This window comes from Quercus robur, chromosome 10 (genome assembly GCF_932294415.1).
Source record: "Quercus robur chromosome 10, dhQueRobu3.1, whole genome shotgun sequence".
NCBI lineage: Eukaryota > Viridiplantae > Streptophyta > Magnoliopsida > Fagales > Fagaceae > Quercus > Quercus robur.
Genome location: NC_065543.1, coordinates 18,120,956 through 18,140,957, shown reverse-complemented (window position 1 = coordinate 18,140,957; position 20,002 = coordinate 18,120,956). Strand labels below are relative to the sequence as shown.

The 20,002-nt window shown below is 32.3% G+C and overlaps 2 protein-coding genes across 2 annotated transcripts; one reads left to right on the top strand and one right to left on the bottom strand.

The window, feature by feature from the left end:
• The first annotated feature begins 1,148 nt into the window (after nucleotides 1-1,148).
• Nucleotides 1,149-9,285, top strand: LOC126701396 (lipase-like PAD4). The gene is made up of 4 exons (XM_050399475.1): nucleotides 1,149-1,310; nucleotides 1,411-1,744; nucleotides 7,080-7,790; nucleotides 8,100-9,285. The coding sequence occupies exons 1-4, from the start codon at nucleotides 1,291-1,293 to the stop codon at nucleotides 8,901-8,903; spliced, it is 1,869 nt and encodes a 622-aa protein (XP_050255432.1). The 5' UTR covers nucleotides 1,149-1,290; the 3' UTR covers nucleotides 8,904-9,285.
• Nucleotides 9,286-9,629: 344 nt separating this feature from the next.
• Nucleotides 9,630-15,225, bottom strand: LOC126701397 (amino-acid permease BAT1 homolog). The gene is made up of 7 exons (XM_050399476.1): nucleotides 14,889-15,225; nucleotides 14,548-14,730; nucleotides 13,283-13,402; nucleotides 12,987-13,178; nucleotides 11,750-12,055; nucleotides 10,890-11,072; nucleotides 9,630-10,220 (listed from the first exon to the last, which is right to left on the bottom strand). Exons 1-7 carry the CDS (start codon nucleotides 14,994-14,996, stop codon nucleotides 9,729-9,731), a joined length of 1,584 nt encoding a protein of 527 aa, XP_050255433.1. The 5' UTR covers nucleotides 14,997-15,225; the 3' UTR covers nucleotides 9,630-9,728.
• Between the last annotated feature and the right edge of the window lie 4,777 nt (nucleotides 15,226-20,002).

Below are 20,002 nucleotides of genomic sequence, written 5' to 3'. Positions count from 1 at the left end.
ATTTTCTCTATGGAAAATGTAACACTTTGAAAAGGGATTGAACATTTGTGTTTGGATACTGCTTATTACTGAAAACTGAAAATACTGTAACAAAATAATTTTTAAATGTTTGAATAGTATCGTGAGACCTATTTTTAATGAAAGTTTTGCTAAAAAAAGAGTTTTTGTGAGTTTCATGAATAGCATACGGGACCCACTAAAAAAACATAAAAACCACAAAAATGACCTTCTCCCAAAAAAAAAAAAAAAAAAAAAAAAGGCAGATGCAGATGCAGATGCAAACGCATGCTTTTCAATACTGTCCAAACGAAGGCTAGGTAGTGATATTTGATATGAAATACTATTTCAAGATTGATATTTGCGGAAAAAGATAAAGAAAGCTTTCTTATTTCATTTCATTTTATTAGACCAGTCAAAATAAATTCAAAAAGTTTAAAAAAATGCATTTTTTTTTCTTCTTCTAATTGTTTGCCAAATGGTATTTGCTAGCGTCACTCATGAGTCATGACTCACCCACCATTAATTGTTTATTTATTTATTTTGGATGATCACTAATATCATTTCACCATAGCACTTACTTCCTTCTCCACCAAAAAAAAAAAAAAAAAAAAAAAAGAGTTGACCCCATATTAAATTGTAAAATTCCCACACAAAAAAAAAAAAAAAAAAAAACGTCAACATTTTATCTTTCCTCATATATATATATAGGTAAGTCCCACACAGAACGCAAACGCAACCGCGTTTAATAAACAAAGCAAAACCCCACACTCGAGACTCGTCGACCCAATGAAAGTGCCATTGACCGCTAACAATCTCACGCGGCAATTTCCAGTCCAAGTGAAGACTTAATTATAGCTCCAAACAGAACCCGACACACATTACATGACAAATTGACCCAACCCAGTACTAGTCTCCATACTCATCTCAAAGAATCACCAAAAATTCTAGGACCCAAAATAAAAAATCAACCGTTCCGCTAGTTACAATTTGTCACATAAAATAATTGTGACAAAAATGAGATAAAATTAAGATTTTTTTTAGTAGTACTAGAATTACTCGAAATCATTATCTTTGCTTCCCAAAAAAAGAAAAAAAAAAAGAAAAAAAAAGAAAAAAGATTCATTATATTTGTACGAACATTAGAAAAATAACACCACAAAATCAACCCCACTTTATATCTAATTCAACCCCCTCCAACCACTTCCAAGTTCACACTACTCTTTTCATTAACTTTTTTTCTCACCAAAGACTTCGAACTTTGTGACACAAAGAAAGAACAACAACTGGTCCATGGGAACCGAAACTTCATCGTAAATTACTCCACCTTAGTTCTTTTTTTTTTCCTTTCCAAATACTATGAATTTTTGACCAAGCTCCAATTAGCAATTAATTAACCATATATGACTGCAGGTTTGAGACGAGTGAGATGTTGGCAACGTTTTTAGCATCCACACCATTGCTATCGGAGTCATGGCGGCTCTGCAACATCTCCAACACAAGTACACCGCGAGGTTTTCTCGCGGAGCAAATTGGAGATGTTGGGTATATTGCTTTCTCAGGCATTCAAACGGTTGGGAACTCCGAACCCAGCTGCAGAAACTTGGTGCCATTAATGGAGAGCGACGGAAACGCCTTGTTCATCCCGCTGCACCGCCTCAACGAAGGCGAGGAGCCTGTAATGGTGCATGCAGGCCTGTTACAGCTCTTCCTGTCTATGCATATCTCTGCAAGTTTCCAAAACCAGGTTAGTTATTTCTGTTGTTGAAATTAAATAACTGCTAGTTGAAATTTTGTATGCGGGTGTATAATTCGGTAAATCAGAAATCTGTATTGCTATGTAAATCAAAACAAAATAAGCAGAAATGATTTATAGGCCGAAAGAATTCAGAAAAGAAAAAAAGAAAAAAGGAAGAAGTAACTGATCAAGGCTAGTGTTTGACCGTTAACACGATCATTAATTTAAAAGATTGTTATTTTCTTTGTTCTGAAGTTGGTCTTGATTAAGATAATTAGACTGAGTGCTATGTTTTCACCATTTTTGTAGTGTGAGCATTTGCGTTGTGTTGATCATCCATTTAGTATTTCTTCTCATTGAATTGTTAATTACATGCTGATATGTATTACATAACATTTCAATTTCATATGCTAATAATCAAATTAATTGGTAGTCATTATATATTTAGCGTCTTGATAATTTCTAAGGAACTAAAGTTTTAGCCATAAAAGACCTTGGCAGGTTTTTGTTTTTTGGTTTGGAGTCTTTGGACTATGCTGATAGAAGAGGCTTCAATGCCAACTGAACTAGGGTGAGATACTGATAAGTTTTTGAAAAAAATAAAAACAAAAAAAGGTATCTGGGTCCAGAAGGGCTCCTATAAATGGAAATAATATGAACCATGCTAACTCTATTTCTCTCTATATTTTTACCTCACATTACTAATTCGGTTGCCCCAAAAGGAAATTTTTAACGTTAAACTGTTAAGTAATCATCTAACACCATAAAATAATAAAGGTGTGAAAAGGGAAGGTTCTAACAACTTTTTTTTTTTTTTTGAGGGGGAAGGTTCTAACAACTTGAAGCACTAAATAATTAATGGGAAAAACATAGGAAAGTAATACTAATAAAAATAAAAATAAAAAGGTAAAGAGAAGCACTATCTAGTGAAATTAGTGTGTGAGAAAAGGGAAGTAGAGATATGAACTTGAAAAAGTTGATTTCTGAATTCTGATCCACCAAGAGGACCCTCCTCACAAGATATTCCTTTCATATTATTCATATTATATAAAACGTGCAAATTAAAAAAAAAAAATGGTGAACAAAAGATATACAAGAATTAATTATTTAAAAAGACTTTTAACTTTTGTTTGCATTGATATCTCAATAATGCAAGCCACTCATAAAAGCAAGGTTGGTAATTGGTAAATTTTGAGAGAGAGAGAGAGAGAGGCCCTATTGTATTAGACAGCAGCCAATAAGATATTGAAATATTGTCAAGAAGTATCTAATAATTTTCCGTCTAGGACACGAGTTATATATTTTTACGTATTCTAAATGTCGTATCTCATCACCAAATTTCAATTTTCCTTTGAAAGCCTCTTGAAGATGTTGCTTGGTGACTTCCAAAGCTTGTTTTGTCCATGATCACCACATAAAGGCCAAAAATTGGATTGTATCTTTGTACCATCACATTTTTGGCCAAGTGATTGTCACAATTTTTATATAGTTGTGACAAAAAATTTTAGCCATTGAGCCCAATTCGATTCTCTTTGTCTGTTTGAATTGTAGTTGAAAGGTCAAATTCAGTCTTCGATCCAATCTCTTCGCAGGAAAGAGCCTTTTCTTCCGTGTCGACTACTTCCATTTTTTTTTTCGGGTGATTTTATGTTAGAAAGAATAATTATGAAAGGTTCCTTTCATTTTTACCCTTATCAATAATGCCACACAATAGTGGCCAATCTAATTGCCTGAAGAATACAAATTAATCAGGTGTAACTAGAAAGATAAAGAAGGATGGAGTCTGTTCAATTGGTGGATGCTCCCACAAACTTTTATTTTATTTTATCTTGATAGAATGCTCCCAGAAACTTTATATGACCTTTAATTTGATTTGATTTGATTTGTTTTACAAACTTTATTAGTATTTTATAATAAATTCACATGGCTTTATATCTTGTATGCTGGTGGCGATGTGTGTGTTATCATCATTTATTTAGGTTACTGAATAAATTAAAGATTATTGGGGTGTAAATGTAGTATACAATTTCGAAGTTACTTACTAAAAATTTTATAATTCAACTTGTTGATATTTCTCAAAAAAAAAACATAAATGATTCAAATCCCTTATTTTTTTTTTTAAAGTATAATCATCAAATTGATCAAAAAAAATTCGGCAGCTACTTCAATTTAATTTTTAACTCCTATTTGGTACAAATTTTCTCAATTCCCCGTGCTTAATTTATAATTTTATATTATGGTCAAAAGTTTTTGATGGGTTTCTAAGACTTTTTATAATAAACAAATCCACGTAAGGTGAGAATGGTAGGAATGGTATACTGCATATATAGATACATGCGCACCCAGATTCAGTCCTTAGAATTTCCTAATTAAAAACTTGAATAAAAATACGGTTGGTGGAGGAAGACATGGTACAATATAGGTTTTAGTTACATTTGACTTGATGCAATTTTTGTTAATGTTATGTTATTTAATCTTTTTTGTTGAAAATTTGAAATCATTTTTTTTATTTCATTATTGTCTACTTATAAATCAATAAATATCACATATATAAAAAGTAAAATTTAAGAGATTTTTTTAATAAAAAAAATTCAATTAAATAACACAAAGTATGAGTTTATAGATAAGATAGTGACTAATAGTCTGATTAGCACAAAATTGACCATACATGTTAAAAACAAAAAGAACATATAACACAATGATAGAATTTTAAAAATATTTTGTTTTTGTAATAATATAAAATTAAAAAAAAAATTTACATCAAATATAACTTGATTCTAATATTATGATCAAAACTTATCAAATTTGCTAAATTTGGTAGCATGGTCAAATTACAAGCATTGGCTTCATTCACCAAAAAATGCAACTCCTTCCTTGGTAGTGTATAGTTTTATGTATTTTCTTATTGTGATTAAATGGATTGCTTATGATTGATTATTTATTTAAAACACTAAGAATCCTTTAATTAATAATGGAGTTGATATTTGGTGTCACTATTATAAATGTAACAGTAGAAAAATTCTTAAGCACTCTTAGAATATGAATAAATGGTGTTTCCTCATTTTATATTCATGGTAGACTCACCATAAATGTGAGATAAGAGAACACCGTTCTTCGTATTTCAGAAATATCTAAAAATTACTCATAATAGTGATATAAAATTCTCTTTCTCAATGATGATGCTAAAGATGGTACAATTCCCTAAAAAAGAACAAAAAATGTCATGAAAATTCCAATTTTAATTTTTTCTCGAGGGTCAAATAAAAACAAACCAACAAGCGGCGACTAATAAAAATTAGAATTGTTCATAAAAAAATAAAAATAGTGTCGGCGATCCCTTTTCGCGCCGTTATCGTTTTGTATTTACTTGATGCCATGGCACGTAAGTGGTGGCCACCACTTTCGTGGTTATGTTTGTTTGTTTGTTTTTTTTTGTTTTTTTTTTTTAATTTATTTATTATTTATTCTTAATCTTAAGTATTGTTTGGTTGGGGCCACTTTCCACTTTCCAGATTGGCCTCTTCATAGTTTTGTCTACACTTTGAAATAGCGGAAAAGTTAAGCTTCGAGGAAGCAGAAGCAATTTTTATAGGGTCTGATTAATGTGTGCCATAAAAGTACACATTAATTATTTATTTTGAAATTTTTTTTATGAAGAATTAAAAAACTGTAAAAACAATTAATTACTTTTTCGTTTTTTCATAAAAAGTTTCTTAAAATAATTTATATGTATGTCTAAAGTCACACGTTAGTAAATCCCATTTTTATAACCAATCCTTTTGAATTTTACGAGCACTTTGTTAAAATTATTTTCCATTGTAGTTACTATAAACTTTCTTCCTCGATGCCCAAGTTGTTATTAATATATAAACTTGGTAAAGTACTTTTTTTGGTTATATAAATTTTTATTTATTTATTTATTTATTTATTTTGGTTGGGCAATAAGCCACTAACAAAAAGAAACCACCGACTTTGAACATAGAGAGATTTGATTGACCAAGTGCTCAGTCAGCGAGACTTTTGGACCAAGTCAAACGCAATTGGAAATCTTATTAGCATTCTTTTTTTTTTTTTTTTTTTTTTTTTAAAGGAAATCTTGTTAGCATTCTAATAATTGTTTATCATCAAATTCAATAACATAATCTCATTACATAAAGGTATATTTTTCTTTTTATGAGTTTCATTTCATTATGGTTTTTTTTTTTTCGTTATTTTTTGTATGTTAAATAACACACATATTTGGTGAGACTAAAACTTAGTGTAACCAGTGTAGTGTAACAAGCAATGGAAAACATTGAAAAACTTTAGAAGTTGTTTGCAGAAAAAATTATATATATCAGCCCAATCACCTGATTTAATGACCCCTTTTGTTCAAATTGCTAGAAGCATAATAATAAATATTATGAAGAACTTTTATTTTATTTTATTTTATTTTATTTTTTTGAGAAGAAACATTGTGAAGAACTGATTGGTTCATATGGTACTCTTCCCTTAAGAATACGTGATTCCTTAAGCTCACCTAACTCGATTAACTAATTACGTAATTTGATCGTGTACATATCACCTGCAAAAACACATATTGACCTAGAACATCATTATTTATTACTTATATTAAATATATATTAAAAAAAAAAAAAAAAAAACTATGCTATTGTCCAAGAACTTGAATCACGCTTCAGAAAAAAGAACTTGAATCACACGCTTTGGTCAACTTTTGCTTCCCACGTGTTATTCATACCGTCATGCATTAAAAAAAAAAAAAAAAAAAAAATTACCGTCACGCATTCATTCTTGACTTCTCTCATTCATCTTTTGCGGCTCTTCATTTTCCCTTGCCGAATATCACCACTCCAATTAATATTACAAAATATAGGAAGTAATTATTAATTACCTACTCAAAGAGGAAAACGATTATCACAAAACCCGGGAAAATTCATCAAACCAATTAGGTGGCGATTGATGAGAATGTAATTTTAGTACCGTGATTTATTTAAATAATATACGTTGATGGTGTTATGAGCTGTTATATAATAAATTAGAGGAAATTCTTCCAAACCGATTTGGAGGAAAATTTTGAATCTTTCAAATCTCTACACGGTTGGTCATTAAATTTAGAAGCAATTAAAGTATAATACTAGTCCTACTTTATGCTAAATCTATTAAAAACAGTTAGAATCACCCTCCAAACTGGTTGGAAGGAAAGTTCCGCTAATCCATTACGTGGTAATATTCCTAACTTTTACAGAATATGTAAATTGTTCCCAAGTTCTAATTTTCTATGGTTATTAATTGCATGATTTAAGCCTCATGTAACAAAGTTCAAACATGCAAATGATTTCTTCAGATGTTGGCACTAATGGAGAAAAGCAGGCCAATTGTCATCACTGGCCACTCTCTAGGAGGAACAGTTGCCACACTTTGTACTCTTTGGCTCCTCTCTTACTTCCAATCTGTCTCGTCTCCCTTACAAGTCCTATGCATCACTTTTGGCTCTCCAATGCTTGGCAATGAGTCACTTTCCAAAGCTGTCCTTAGAGAAAGATGGGGTGGTAACTTTTGTAATGTAGTCTCAAAACATGACATCATGCCAAGAATGCTCTTTGCTCCTCAACCATCTTTTACTCAGCTACAATTCCTACTGCAGTATTGGCATTTGTCCATGAATTGTCCTCGCTTTGGCATGCTTGCCCAATTACACGACGAAGATAAAGCGGAGCTCTTTCGCTTGGTCTTGTGTCATTTGGAAGTGATAGCACAAGCAGGAGAAGAGGTAGCAAAAAGTTTATTTTGGCCACTAGGAAGCTATTTGTTTTGTTCTGAAGAGGGAGCAATTTGTGTGGATAATGCTGTGTCTGTTATCAAGATGATGCATTTGTTGCTTATGACTGGCTCTCCATATAGTTGTGTTGAGGATCATCTCAAGTATGGAGATTATGTGGAGAAAGTTTCCCTACAGTATTTGAACCAGGGAAGCTTCATGCAAGCAGATATTCCTGAGTCAAGCTATGAATCAGGGGTTGCTATTTCACTACAGTCCCTGGGGATATATAGCCAGGTAGTGCATTCTATCAATCTCAAAAATTTCTCCAAGTGTCATATATTTTAGGAACTGAAACCATTCATATTTTTCACTTCAGCTCCATTACAGGTACTCCCCAAAGGTCCCTAAATTTTTTTCTGAAAACAACATCAAATATGACATGGACAAGTAGCTTTAGTTTTCATTTAGTTCAAAAGGCCAATCATTGTCTGAATACCACATCAATATGTTCAGAGTGGTTCCTGAATATGTTCAAACAGAATCTTATTACCTTTGCTTTGAGGTGAATTGAATTAACCGTTTCTCCTTTTATTTTACCTATAGGAAACAGTTGCCAAACCTGTCAAAGACTGCTTGAAGACGGCAAGGCGAATGGGTCTCAGACCAAACCTGAATGCTGCCAAGCTGGCTGTTAGCTTAGCGAAAATTAATCCCTACAGAGCTCAGATAGAATGGTATAAAGCATCTTGTGATGAGTCTGATGACCACATGGGGTACCATGATTGTTTCAAGCTAAGGGATAATTCAAAAAAGGGCTCTAAAGTTAACTTGAACCGGCACAAGCTTGCTGCTTTCTGGAATAATGTCATCAAAATGCTGGATAACAATGAACTGCCTTATGATTTTAATAGGCGAGCAAAATGGGTCAATACTTCACAGTTCTATAAACTCCTGGTTGAGCCATTGGACATTGCAGAATACTATCGGACAGGGATGCATCATGTCAAGGGCCATTACTTGAAGCATGGAAGGGAGAGGAGGTATGAGATTTTTGATAGGTGGTGGAGAGAGAGAAAGGTAAGTGTGGATGAAAATAATAAGAGGAGCAAGCTTGCAAGTTTAACTCAAGATTCATGCTTTTGGGCAAGGGTGGAGGAAGCAAGGGAATGGCTTGATAACATTAGAAGTGAAAGTGACCCAAGAAATCTGGCTTTGCTTTGGGAAAATATTGATGCATTTGAAAAGTATGCAAGGAAATTGGTTGATAATAAGGAAGTTTCTAGAGATGTTCTGTTAAAGAATTCAAGCTATAATTTGTGGGTGGAAGAATGGAGTAAATTGAAATCACAGCTGAAAAAATGCTCTCTACAGTTTCCAGATTATGTGAATGGGAAAGTAGTTCCTTAGTGTACAATTCAGCAAGTGACCCAAGATAGCTGGCTTTGGATTCGGAGAATATTGATGCATTTCAAAAGTATGCAAGGAAATTGGTTGACAATGAGGAAGTGTCTACAGATGTTCCGTCAAAGAATGCAAGCTATAATTTTTGAGTGGTAGAATGGAGTGAGTTGAAATCACAGCTGATGCAATTCCCCGAGTCTCCAGATTATGTGATTAGGGAAGTAGTTCCTTAGTGTATAATCCAGTATAACAATGCATTGTAGCGCATTTTGATACAATGCAAATTGTATCTTTGGCAGTGCATATTGTGATACAATGCTAATTGTATCTTAGGTACATGACTTATATTTATTAGGTTGTATATCTTATGCAGACTCATATTTATTAAGTTGTATATCTTATGCAATAATATTTCTTACCCCAAAGAGCTGTAAGAGCCACCACGACAAAGAAGCACGTCCATACGTGGGCTGTGATAAAATATTTTGGTATGTGCTTCTTAGTGGGTCACTACATGTAGGATAAAATTCAATTAGTTTAAACTTAGCTATTGATTTTATTTTCTTTCATCATCTCTGGCACTCCTTGCCAAACATGCAACAGGGACACCAAATTCACTTTCTGGTAGAAAGAATTGCAATGCCAGATTATTCTTGCATCTTGACTAAATGACCAATAAGATTTCTTGGTGGTGTGACTGGACAATCTGAAATTGGTAATTACAAATTCACATTGACCAGTAAATTTGTAACTCGTTTTTTTGGTAAACATTTATATAACAAGGAGTTCATGGGAAGAATTCAAACAAAAATGTTCAATACAAGAGAGAAGTTAAACCTTCCCATTCTGACCATCAATATTCCTAACAGGTCCCTTAAACCATTTTCTTGCATCCAACATCCACCAAAGCATTATTAGACCCAAACCTACACCCAATGCCACTGGTGCATAATTAAAAGTATTCCAAGTAATCGGATAGTAAGTTGGCAAAAGGAAGACTGAACAGGTATAACAGATCCACAAAAAGGCAACCAAGCAAATTGGCCTTCTTGCTTTGCCCAAATAAAATGGCCCAGGCTTGAAATTTTTCTCAGCCATAACCATTCTTGCGAAGATTGGAACTGCATAGCCGCCAACCCAACCAATTGTACATATGGATGTTATGGCAGTGAAGACTACATTCACTTTTAAGATTGGAAGTCCAAGAAGAATGCATATGGCTGCACAGAGCCACACAGCATTTGAAGGAACTTTGTGTTTTGGGTGCACTTTTCGCCAAATGGATGAAAAGGGAATTCCTTTATCCCTTGATAGAGCATATACCTGAAGGATAACATGGTTCAGTGAAATGGTTATGCAGAAATATAAACAGAAAAATTCTAAGAGATAGTTCAACACGGATATTGCTCTTGACATTTCTAACAATATGAAGTCTAGAAATTAGATGTGCATACAAGAAAGTAATGTTGTCTTGTGCATAAAAGAAAGTACAGTTCAAAACTTCTAAATGTTTTTGCATTTGCTTCTCTTTCTAGAGAATATATACAATACCATAGTTATACCCTTAACAATGTAATGATTTCACTTAAGTATAAAATTGGAAGCTCAAAGTCTATTGTTCATAACATAGTTCCTGTGCAGATGGACAACTTGAGATGCTATTGTTCACAGGATAACATTTATCCAGAATTTTTTCCTTTCAGAATTTCAATCTTAATTGTAAGGAAAACATGCATAACTGAGGCTTAGCAGCAGATATATGGGAGATTCCCAATGGTAATGCATGTAATGACATACTTTCACATGATTTATGTAAGCTGGCACAAGGACTACAATAGAAAGCTATTGCTAAAGTTCACTTGTTTTGCCACTGCAAAACAGGTGTTGGTAGTGGTTCCCAAAACTCAAGCTAGAAATGAGCCCTCATCCCCTCCAAATCCCCATTCTTCCCAATGCAAATAATAACTATGTAAAAAAATGATAGCTGCTTACCACTCTGGCAGCACTAGTAGTGATAGAGAGCCCCCCAAAGAAGAATGAACCCCATATGATAAATAGTAAAATGATAGCTCCAGTAGCACTGTGATATCTGCCATGGAATGCATCATAGAGTATTTGAGCTGGCACAAATGTTCCAGCAGTTTCATTGGTTGGATCATATAGGTAGCCAAAATCCTGAGTGAAAAATTGCAAAGCATATCATATAAGAAAAATATCCAGAGAATAATTGGAAAAAAAGAAGGTAATGACCCTACTAAAAGACAATATAAAAACATACAGTGTACGTGGACCTCATTGTTACTCATATCAGAAAGTGAGAAGATTATGCTATTCAATTTGCATTAATATCATTGCATAGTAATTTCTAGAAGCAGTAAGTACTTATGACAAGAGGAAGATTGAATGCAACTTTGAACACCTTCACTTTGTTGTTTATGCTACTCCCTCCATCTCACAATAGACAAAACTTTTGAAATGACACAGTTATTATTAAAAAAGGAAAAAAAATATAGTGATGTTCCTAAAATATCCACTAATTTATATTAGAGGTGGCATAACTTTTGACAAGAATCCTTTCTGTTTTTTGAAATAAGATGAGGGGAAAATAGGAAAATGAACTACCATTTTTTGAAAGTTTCATATATCTTAGGATGACCTAAAAGGTTAAGGTTATCATCTATATTATGGGACAGAGGGAATATTATTTAGGGCCAAAAAAATGAATAAAAGAAATAGAGGAATTGAAATAACTCATTACAACCAGAGTTCGAAACTTTGCAGTAGTGTCTGACTACTTGTTTGGAAAGTAAGGGCCAAAATCACAGGCTAAAATTAGTCATCATGACAAATACCTGAATGCTGAAAGTGAGGGCCAAAATATAAGCCCATCCAAATATTGAAATGATCCCGATGCTGGAAAGAATTGCAATAGGGCCATTCTTGTCTGCCCCTCTGGTTTCCTCAGTTAAATGTGCAGCAGCATCATATCCATATAGTGAGTACTGGCTGACTAGAAAAGATAGAATGACTGCATAAGGTTTGCTTGATATTCCAGTTGTCCCAGGTGCCACTTCAAAATTTGTGAACACGTATGAAGCAGATTGTGTAGTCAGTGCTACCAAGGGCAGCATTATAACAATAACCGTCCCTCCAATGACCTGAAAAAGGGATTGCAACCAAATGTTAGAACTGAAAATATTACATTTCACATGTTAATTATTCCATAAAAGTTGATGTAGAGATTGGAAGACTAGGTTCTGCCAGTTAGGCTTACTGAGCTGGATGAGATTTTCTGATTAGAACTCCATTAGTTTCTAATGCCTAACTTTGCCGTGATAAAGACAGCTGGAAAGAAGATCTTTTTTAGGATACACAAATAGTTGGAAAGAAAATCCTGGGAAAAGAATAGAAACTTACAACCATTCCATCCCAGAAAATTTTAAGATTCCATTTCCTCAATTTTTGGAAACCAAATAAGGCATGAGGTCATAAAAGGCCACTTTAGGATTGAAGATTTGTCCGTATGCCACTGCAACAGGCCCTAATTGACTAGTTGATGATTGTTTATGTATTACAACTAAAAATCGGACTAACTTTTCTTATTTTTTGAGGCAATTAGAAATGCTATTAATTTTTTATGCAAATAAACTTTTAATTTCTTTATCATTTTGGCTTACAACCAATTTTTTACTTCAGTTATTTTTGTATTTTGATTTCTCTTCTGGTAATGACACTATAGTAGAGGAATGTATATAATTTAACTGCTATAAGATAAATGGACTTTGACATTACTATATAGTTTTTTCTGCACTTCAATCGCTTTCCAATTTGATTAGTCTCCGGCATAGCCTAAAAATTTCTTTAACAGGAAATGGAGCATAGGTAATGCTAGATTTGGTTCCCATAAACAGGGATGAAAGGAACAACTCTTGGGAAGAGTGAAAATGATTGTATCCTATATTTGCTCGCTGTCTCTTTTTTTAACACCATTATCTTGATTATCAACTAGAGTATAAATGGTTCACATCTTGATTATCAACTAGAGTATAAACTGTAAAAGGCATACAAGCAAGCTTATATAGATTATACCTGCCACCATATTGAAATTATATCGATGAAGGCAATCACATCCAATGCAAAAGTGTTGAGAAATGCCCATATAAGAGTCAGGGCTATGTACATACATAGAAATAACCATTTAGGAGCCAAGTACCCTCCATCCTTATTTGTGCCAGTGCATAATAAAATGATACTTTGCAGTGTTTGTGATCCTGCATAAGCCTTCTCCACCCAGTTAGGGAAAAAAGAAGTTAAATACGATTACCAATTTACCATATACCAAAAACATTAATAGACAAACTCTAAAATATTAGGAAAAAAGGTACCTGTGTGCCTATGCCAGCAATGAGCCCTATGGTCTCTAGCCAAGCACAACACCATGATGCAAATGGACCCCATTTGGGGCCAGCTAAATGGGCAGCCCAGAAGTAAAGAGAACCAGTAGTCTGTTTAACACACAACCAAGAGAAAGTCAGTCATCTAAAACTTCAGCAAAATGCATTCATAGCCATTATTAAGGGAATAATGATTTGTAATAGATACTAGCAAGCCAGGAGAAAAAAAAAAATTGGATCATATAAGGTAGCTCTAACAATGTTGCTGAGAAAGCAGGCTCAAAACAAGTTTTTGGATGTAAAGACGGAAAATTTTACTTTCTGCAACAAGATTACTTCAAATTTAATCTTGAGTTCTATTTCCCAGAGATTCTCACTTATCTCCTGAAACTGGTTTAATTGCTGTCCTCTTTTCACTAAACAAAGTAAAACTTTTATGAGTTTATCTGTTGTGTTGGGCACTGAACATGGATTGTTAATCTTCCGATCCATAAACATGTTTCTTGTAAAATACTTGCAACGTGCATAAAGCCAAAAATCTGGTTTTCACTCAGTAAAGATCATACATTTGACAACTATTCTCTTGTGATGAAAATAAGAAAGCTACTTGATTTCTCAACAGGTTTAAGTTGTAACAAGGTCTTGCTCAATAGAATTTAACATGGCTTTGGAAATTTTGATGTGAATATCATCCTCATATATTCTTTTTAATTTTGATTTCCATAAAGGGAACATCAAGTTTCAGTTTCTAATCAGCCCATCAGTTGCATCATGTTTCCTTTCTTATGCTTTTATAGATATATGCATTTGGATAATGAGCAGATATTAAATTCAGGAGCAAATGATTAAATAGAACAAATCTCCATGGCAGTTTTGGTCACTATATTTTGGCCATGTTTTCAATTTGGTCCTCAAGTATTTATAACTCCATTTTTGTCCTTATATTTTTTAACTTATTGTCATTTAAGTCCTTACCATCATCTCACTTAAAAAAAAAAAAAAAAAAAAAAAAAGTAATTTTAAGTTAGCAGTGCAGTTCATTAATCACGTAGGCATTTTCTGTAAGCGAGATTATGACATTGACCAAAATAACGACAAGTTTAAAAATATAAGGACCAAAATGAAATCACAAAAACTTGAGGACCAAATTGAAAACATGGCAAAATATAGTGACCAAAAATGTATTTTTGCCTAATATTTTCAAATAGTAATATTTAAATAAATAAATGAACAGGGTAAGATGGAAAGGTACTAACTGGGAAAGAGGAACAGATCTCAGCCATTGCAATTCCAACAAACCAGGTGAAGAATGATACTACCACCCACCCCCAAACAAGACTTGCAGGACCTGCATATTGAAGACTTGAACCATACAGGGGAGTAATCCCAGTGAAAAGGGTCATTGTTGAAAATGATATTGCCAGTGTTTTGAACAAAGTCTGCATCAAATTAGAGCAACCCTATTAGTAGAAGTCTATATAGGAGCAAATCAAACAAGAAAGAAGAAGAAAATCTATGCAATGATAAAAAGAACTTTATAAGGAGCAAAAAAACAAATACATATAGTAGTAAGATAACCAAATAAAAGAATAGTTACCATTTCTCTTCTGAGTTCTTGCTTGTAACCCAGCTCATTGAGCCGCTTCTCCCCAGAATCCATTTCTGGGATTTGGGGCACCTCAGGCTCCTGTTGGTGGTTCCTCATGATATCAAAGATATCACTTGGAAATTGATCTCAAAGATGGTTTAACAAATATGAAATAGAGAGTAGAAAGAAAGAAAGGGTTTGACTTATAAACTTTTGTATATTCTGCTTTAGAAGTTTTAAAGATCTAGCTTTGAGAAAAGAGGGTGCTGATAGATATATAAGTCAAACTGTTGCCAAGTTTGAATTCTCGTTAATTAGTTCCCTCCAATAATAGTTTTAATAACAACTGTCAAGTGTTCTATTTGATTAGTTCACACTCTGAGTTTTGCGTGGTCTATATTGCTTCCCAAAGTAAAATAAAAGCTGCAATAATAAAGTGTGCCATTTTAAAGAAAATTACTATATTCTGCACATACTGTGCCTTACTCTCTCCTAAGACCATATGTGAACTCTTATGTGAAGAGTGTATAATACCCAAAAAAAAAAAAAGTCCGTACCCAATACGCAAAACTAAAACTTACACTTCTTTTCTCAAAAAAAAAAAAAAAAAAAAAAACTTACACTTCTGTAAGGTTTAAAAAAAAGGTGATAATAGGCTGCCTTACTTTACCTCCAACTATTTTTTGAATAAGTGATTTCCGAACTTGAATCCGTCGCTTTTAGTATTAATGATCATCAGAAAATGACAATTTACTACATGTAAGAGACAATTTTATATTTTTTAACTGTTACACAAAATATATGTAACTGCTCAATATCCTTTCACATTTATATGCAACTATTACAGGAAATATCAAAGATGGAAAGATTCCAAGAGTCTTGAAGAATATCTCCATTCCAATGGAATCCAGGGAGTCCAAGATCGCGGCCAATTATTTTAAATAAATATCTCATCATGTGATCAGCTTTGAATTTTTAACGGGTCAGGAAATAATAGCACGTAAACTCTTTGACTAGTTGCAACTTGCGATCACTTTGATTTGTTAATAAAACATCTTCCAACATTGGTTAAGATTATTTTTTATTTTTTAATTATTTTTTAAATTTTAGAGCAGCTCAAACTCTTTTCCCACTCAAACCCCCAAACTTGCTAAGTCAACTACACCTTAATTTTTACGATTTTTTTATCTCTCTTGAGAATCCTTTGTTATAATCATATCCCAATAGATCATGGTTGATGAAGATCTAATTAATTAAGTCCCTAAGTGACAATTCAAGCTTACAGTAAATAATAATTTTCAAAATTCTAGTAACACAAATACTTTCATTTTTTTCACCCTAGAAAATTTAGGCAAAAGAATAAAGAATATATGCAAGAAGTAATGAGGATTGATCATACTTATTATGGAATAAAAACTTCAAAGAGTTCCAATATAGTTACTTGTAGGATTAAAAAAAAAATGATGTATTTCATGAACATAATGACATATAAAAGAAAAATGATAAAGTTAAATAACCTTGGAGAGGAAAAGAGAACTTGTAGCTTTCATTGTAGTCAACCTTAAAGTATACAAATATTTATAATTTTTTTCCAACTGATTTTTATTTAAGAGATAGTAGAGTTTGAAGTTAAACTCTAATATAAAATCTCATCAAATTATTCCCTATGATCTAATCTCAAGTTGTAGATATACTTGAAGATAAATATGAAAATAAAAAATTGTTGATAAGCAAACAGTGTGATAGATGAGACCAAATTGATATAGGTCTCTAAGATAATGAAATAGTGCAAACGATTAAAATCATTTTTATACACGTGCTAATATTTTTTTTAAGGTTTACATTTGTTGAATGTAGGTTACATATTTTGTTAAAAACATTTTTTTTTTATTTTATCCAAAAAAAATTGATAAGAACAAACAAATTATTGTTTTTATTTAAAAATTACTGTAATTTGAAGCAGTCATATGTTGCAATTACAACTTCTAAGTTTAACTTTTATTATATAATATATGATATATGATATATAATATAATATGATATTTTAACTAAATTCATTCGTCTCATAAATCATAATGAAACCATACTTATCGGGTTTTAAGACTCATTGGGTCTTTGAGTCTTAAAAGGATTAGAAAATGAAAAACAAAATTACTTTAATCGTTTTTGCTTTTTCTTTTCGTGTTCCTTTTGAGATGTAAATGAAGTCAAACCAACCCCATCAAATTTTATATTAACAAGATGTGGCATGAATGAATTTGAAATTTTGGGACACTTTTTTTTTGAGAACAAACCATAAATTGTTTGAACACTATCAATTTGTTATCATGCAAATGCAATGCATACTTTTCACTGGTCCGTTTCATTTAAAAGAGCTGGCAAGAATCTGAGTTATCTTACTCAGCCGTATGGAAACCAGAATTAAAAACAGAATTAACTAAAGCTTGCACCCTAAGACCAAAAATCAACTTAGATTATCTTTTATTTATTTTTTTATTTTTTTATATCAACTGTTGGAGTATTTTAATATTAATTAATTAAAATGGATTTATATGATAATATAAATGTAAAGATGTGGAAATTAATATGGAAGATGAGAAGTTAGTGAAAATGTTTAATCCCACATTGGAAAAGACATAGACTAGTTTATTCCTTTTAAATGTTGTGATTAATAGGTTGATATGTATTATAACAATTCGTAAAAAAAATTGTAAAATAGTTTGTATCTCTATTATTATTTTTTAGAATAATTTTCTTATTCATTAGTGAGTAAATGACATTTTTATTATGGAAAATGAAGAGCTATTCACCCACTTAATGGATTAGTTGTTGGACCTATTTATTTCTTCAGAAACTCTTTATCTCATCCATTAATTGTGTAACTCTAGCCCATAATATATATCTAGGACATCCAAGATATTGAAATATAACAAGCTAACAACGTTAAGACACCAAAAAAATCCAGCAAAGAAGGGTGTTCTTTCTAGTGGAGGTTTGGGCTTGAACACTTTTTGTAAAGGTTGTTCTAGCCCTATGACATTTGCTGGGCAAGACAGAGAAGGTCTGCACTGGCTACAAAGTTTAGCCAATTAAGGGCTTGAATCTCATTAAAGAAGGCGAGTGTTGTGCCTCAATCCAAGTAGTATTGTATATTTTCTAATCTCAAATAAATAATATTAAGAAGTATTATTCAGCTTCTCTTTGTGTTATTTCCATTATTATTGTGTTTGCACCAACATCAACCTATGACGTCCATTTTTATGATTTTTGCTTTTTATTATTAGATCAAGATAGAAGACACAAATAAGTTTTTGGTCTAGACAAAATTAAACTCTAGATTTCTTATTTAACTAACAGAGAGTTTACTAATTGAGTTGACTGGAATCTACAAATATCTTCCTAATCATGTTGTGTTCCAAAAATATATATATATATATACACACACACACACACACACATATATATATATATATACATATATGTATTTATACTTTTTGTTTCAAGATGACTATCTAATAATTGCAGAATTTGCCAAACCCTTTTCTTAAGTCGTAAGTTTCAGTTAGCTTAACTAACGAAGTCTATTGTCATCAAATAATATATTTGAGGTTCAAATCCTGCCAACAACAAAAATCAATTAGTAGGCAGTAGATTTGCCTAATAATAAGAGTAAATATCATAAGGTAGATATCGTAGGTTTAAATTTATTGTATCAATAAATAAATAAATAACCCCTCTCTCTCTCTCTCTCTCTCTCTCTCTCTCTTCCAGGAAATTAAATTCTTTAAGATATCTTCATAATCCTGAAGGAGTAGAATGCATGGACAAACGTGCATTACTGATTAGCCATAACCCTCAAGACATGGAAAACAGACAGTAGTGGAGCTACTTAAAAATCATGAAAATCCAATATATATATGCATGCATCATGACTTGCGGGCTGGGGAACATGCAAAGCTCCTTCCATTGGCTTGAAGATGCATTGTGGCAGAAAATAGAACATGCGATATTGCTTAATTCTGTTGCATATTATGTCAAAGCACTGGTGTTAAATGGTAATTACTATATAAAAAATGACTAGGTCAATTTTATAGGTGTCCAAATTCCTAAGTTATTCGATAAGGAAGCATCTAATGTATTAGTCAAGCTGCAATCATATTTCTATACTTTCATGACACACAACACAAGTGTCTCACCACTCTTTGTCTATCTCGAACTCATAATAAGTAAAAGTATTTTAATATATTTAATGTAACCTTAACGGGTACATAAGGACACCCATTAACAAATGCCAAAAGAGAGATATCAAAATACTGGTGATAGTTGACACTCTCATGATTTCAAGGGGGAAAAAAAGTATAAATCAAAGCATGCCATTCCAGTGTTACTGGGATCTCTCCTCATCTTATGCCATTAGTCAACTCACAAGGCTGGCTGTTAGGTTATGCATACATATATTCTAAGGCACGAGAGATTGAATCTTGAAACTAATTAAGCCTGATCAGAAGGAAGTGGATGCCACTGATTCATAAAGGCTATATATTATATCATATAAATTAAACCTTTATTCAAGTCCATCAAGAAAAGTCATTCGGGAAGTTCTTCCAGTACTTGCACACTGCTGAAAAAGATAAAGCATGATCAATGAATCATATTATATTTATTATAATAAGATAGAATCTGATTCCATCTAAACGAAATAATAGTTTATTATGCCATGGAACGAATTATTAGTTTATACCAGAAAATGTAGGCTCCAACCGCTACTCCTTTCTAGCAAAAAAATTATAAATTTTTAGAAAAGCCACTTAATTTATTTGATTTCAATGTTTGCTTCCAAAAATTCTAATCAATGCAAAGCAATTCTAAAAGTATTATCTAATTTGTATTAATTTAGCTAATACTTTAATATATATGTATATATATATATATATATTTCATATTATTATAATTTGTGAAACACATTCATTTTATTATTTAAACAATGCATCACGCAAATACACTGATGGTAAAAATATAAACATTGAGAAGCTCGAAGGCCCAAATCCATCCATTCTCTCTCTCTCTCTCTCTCTCTCTCTCTCTCTCTCTCTCTCTCTCTCTTTTTGAAGATTGTTTAATCT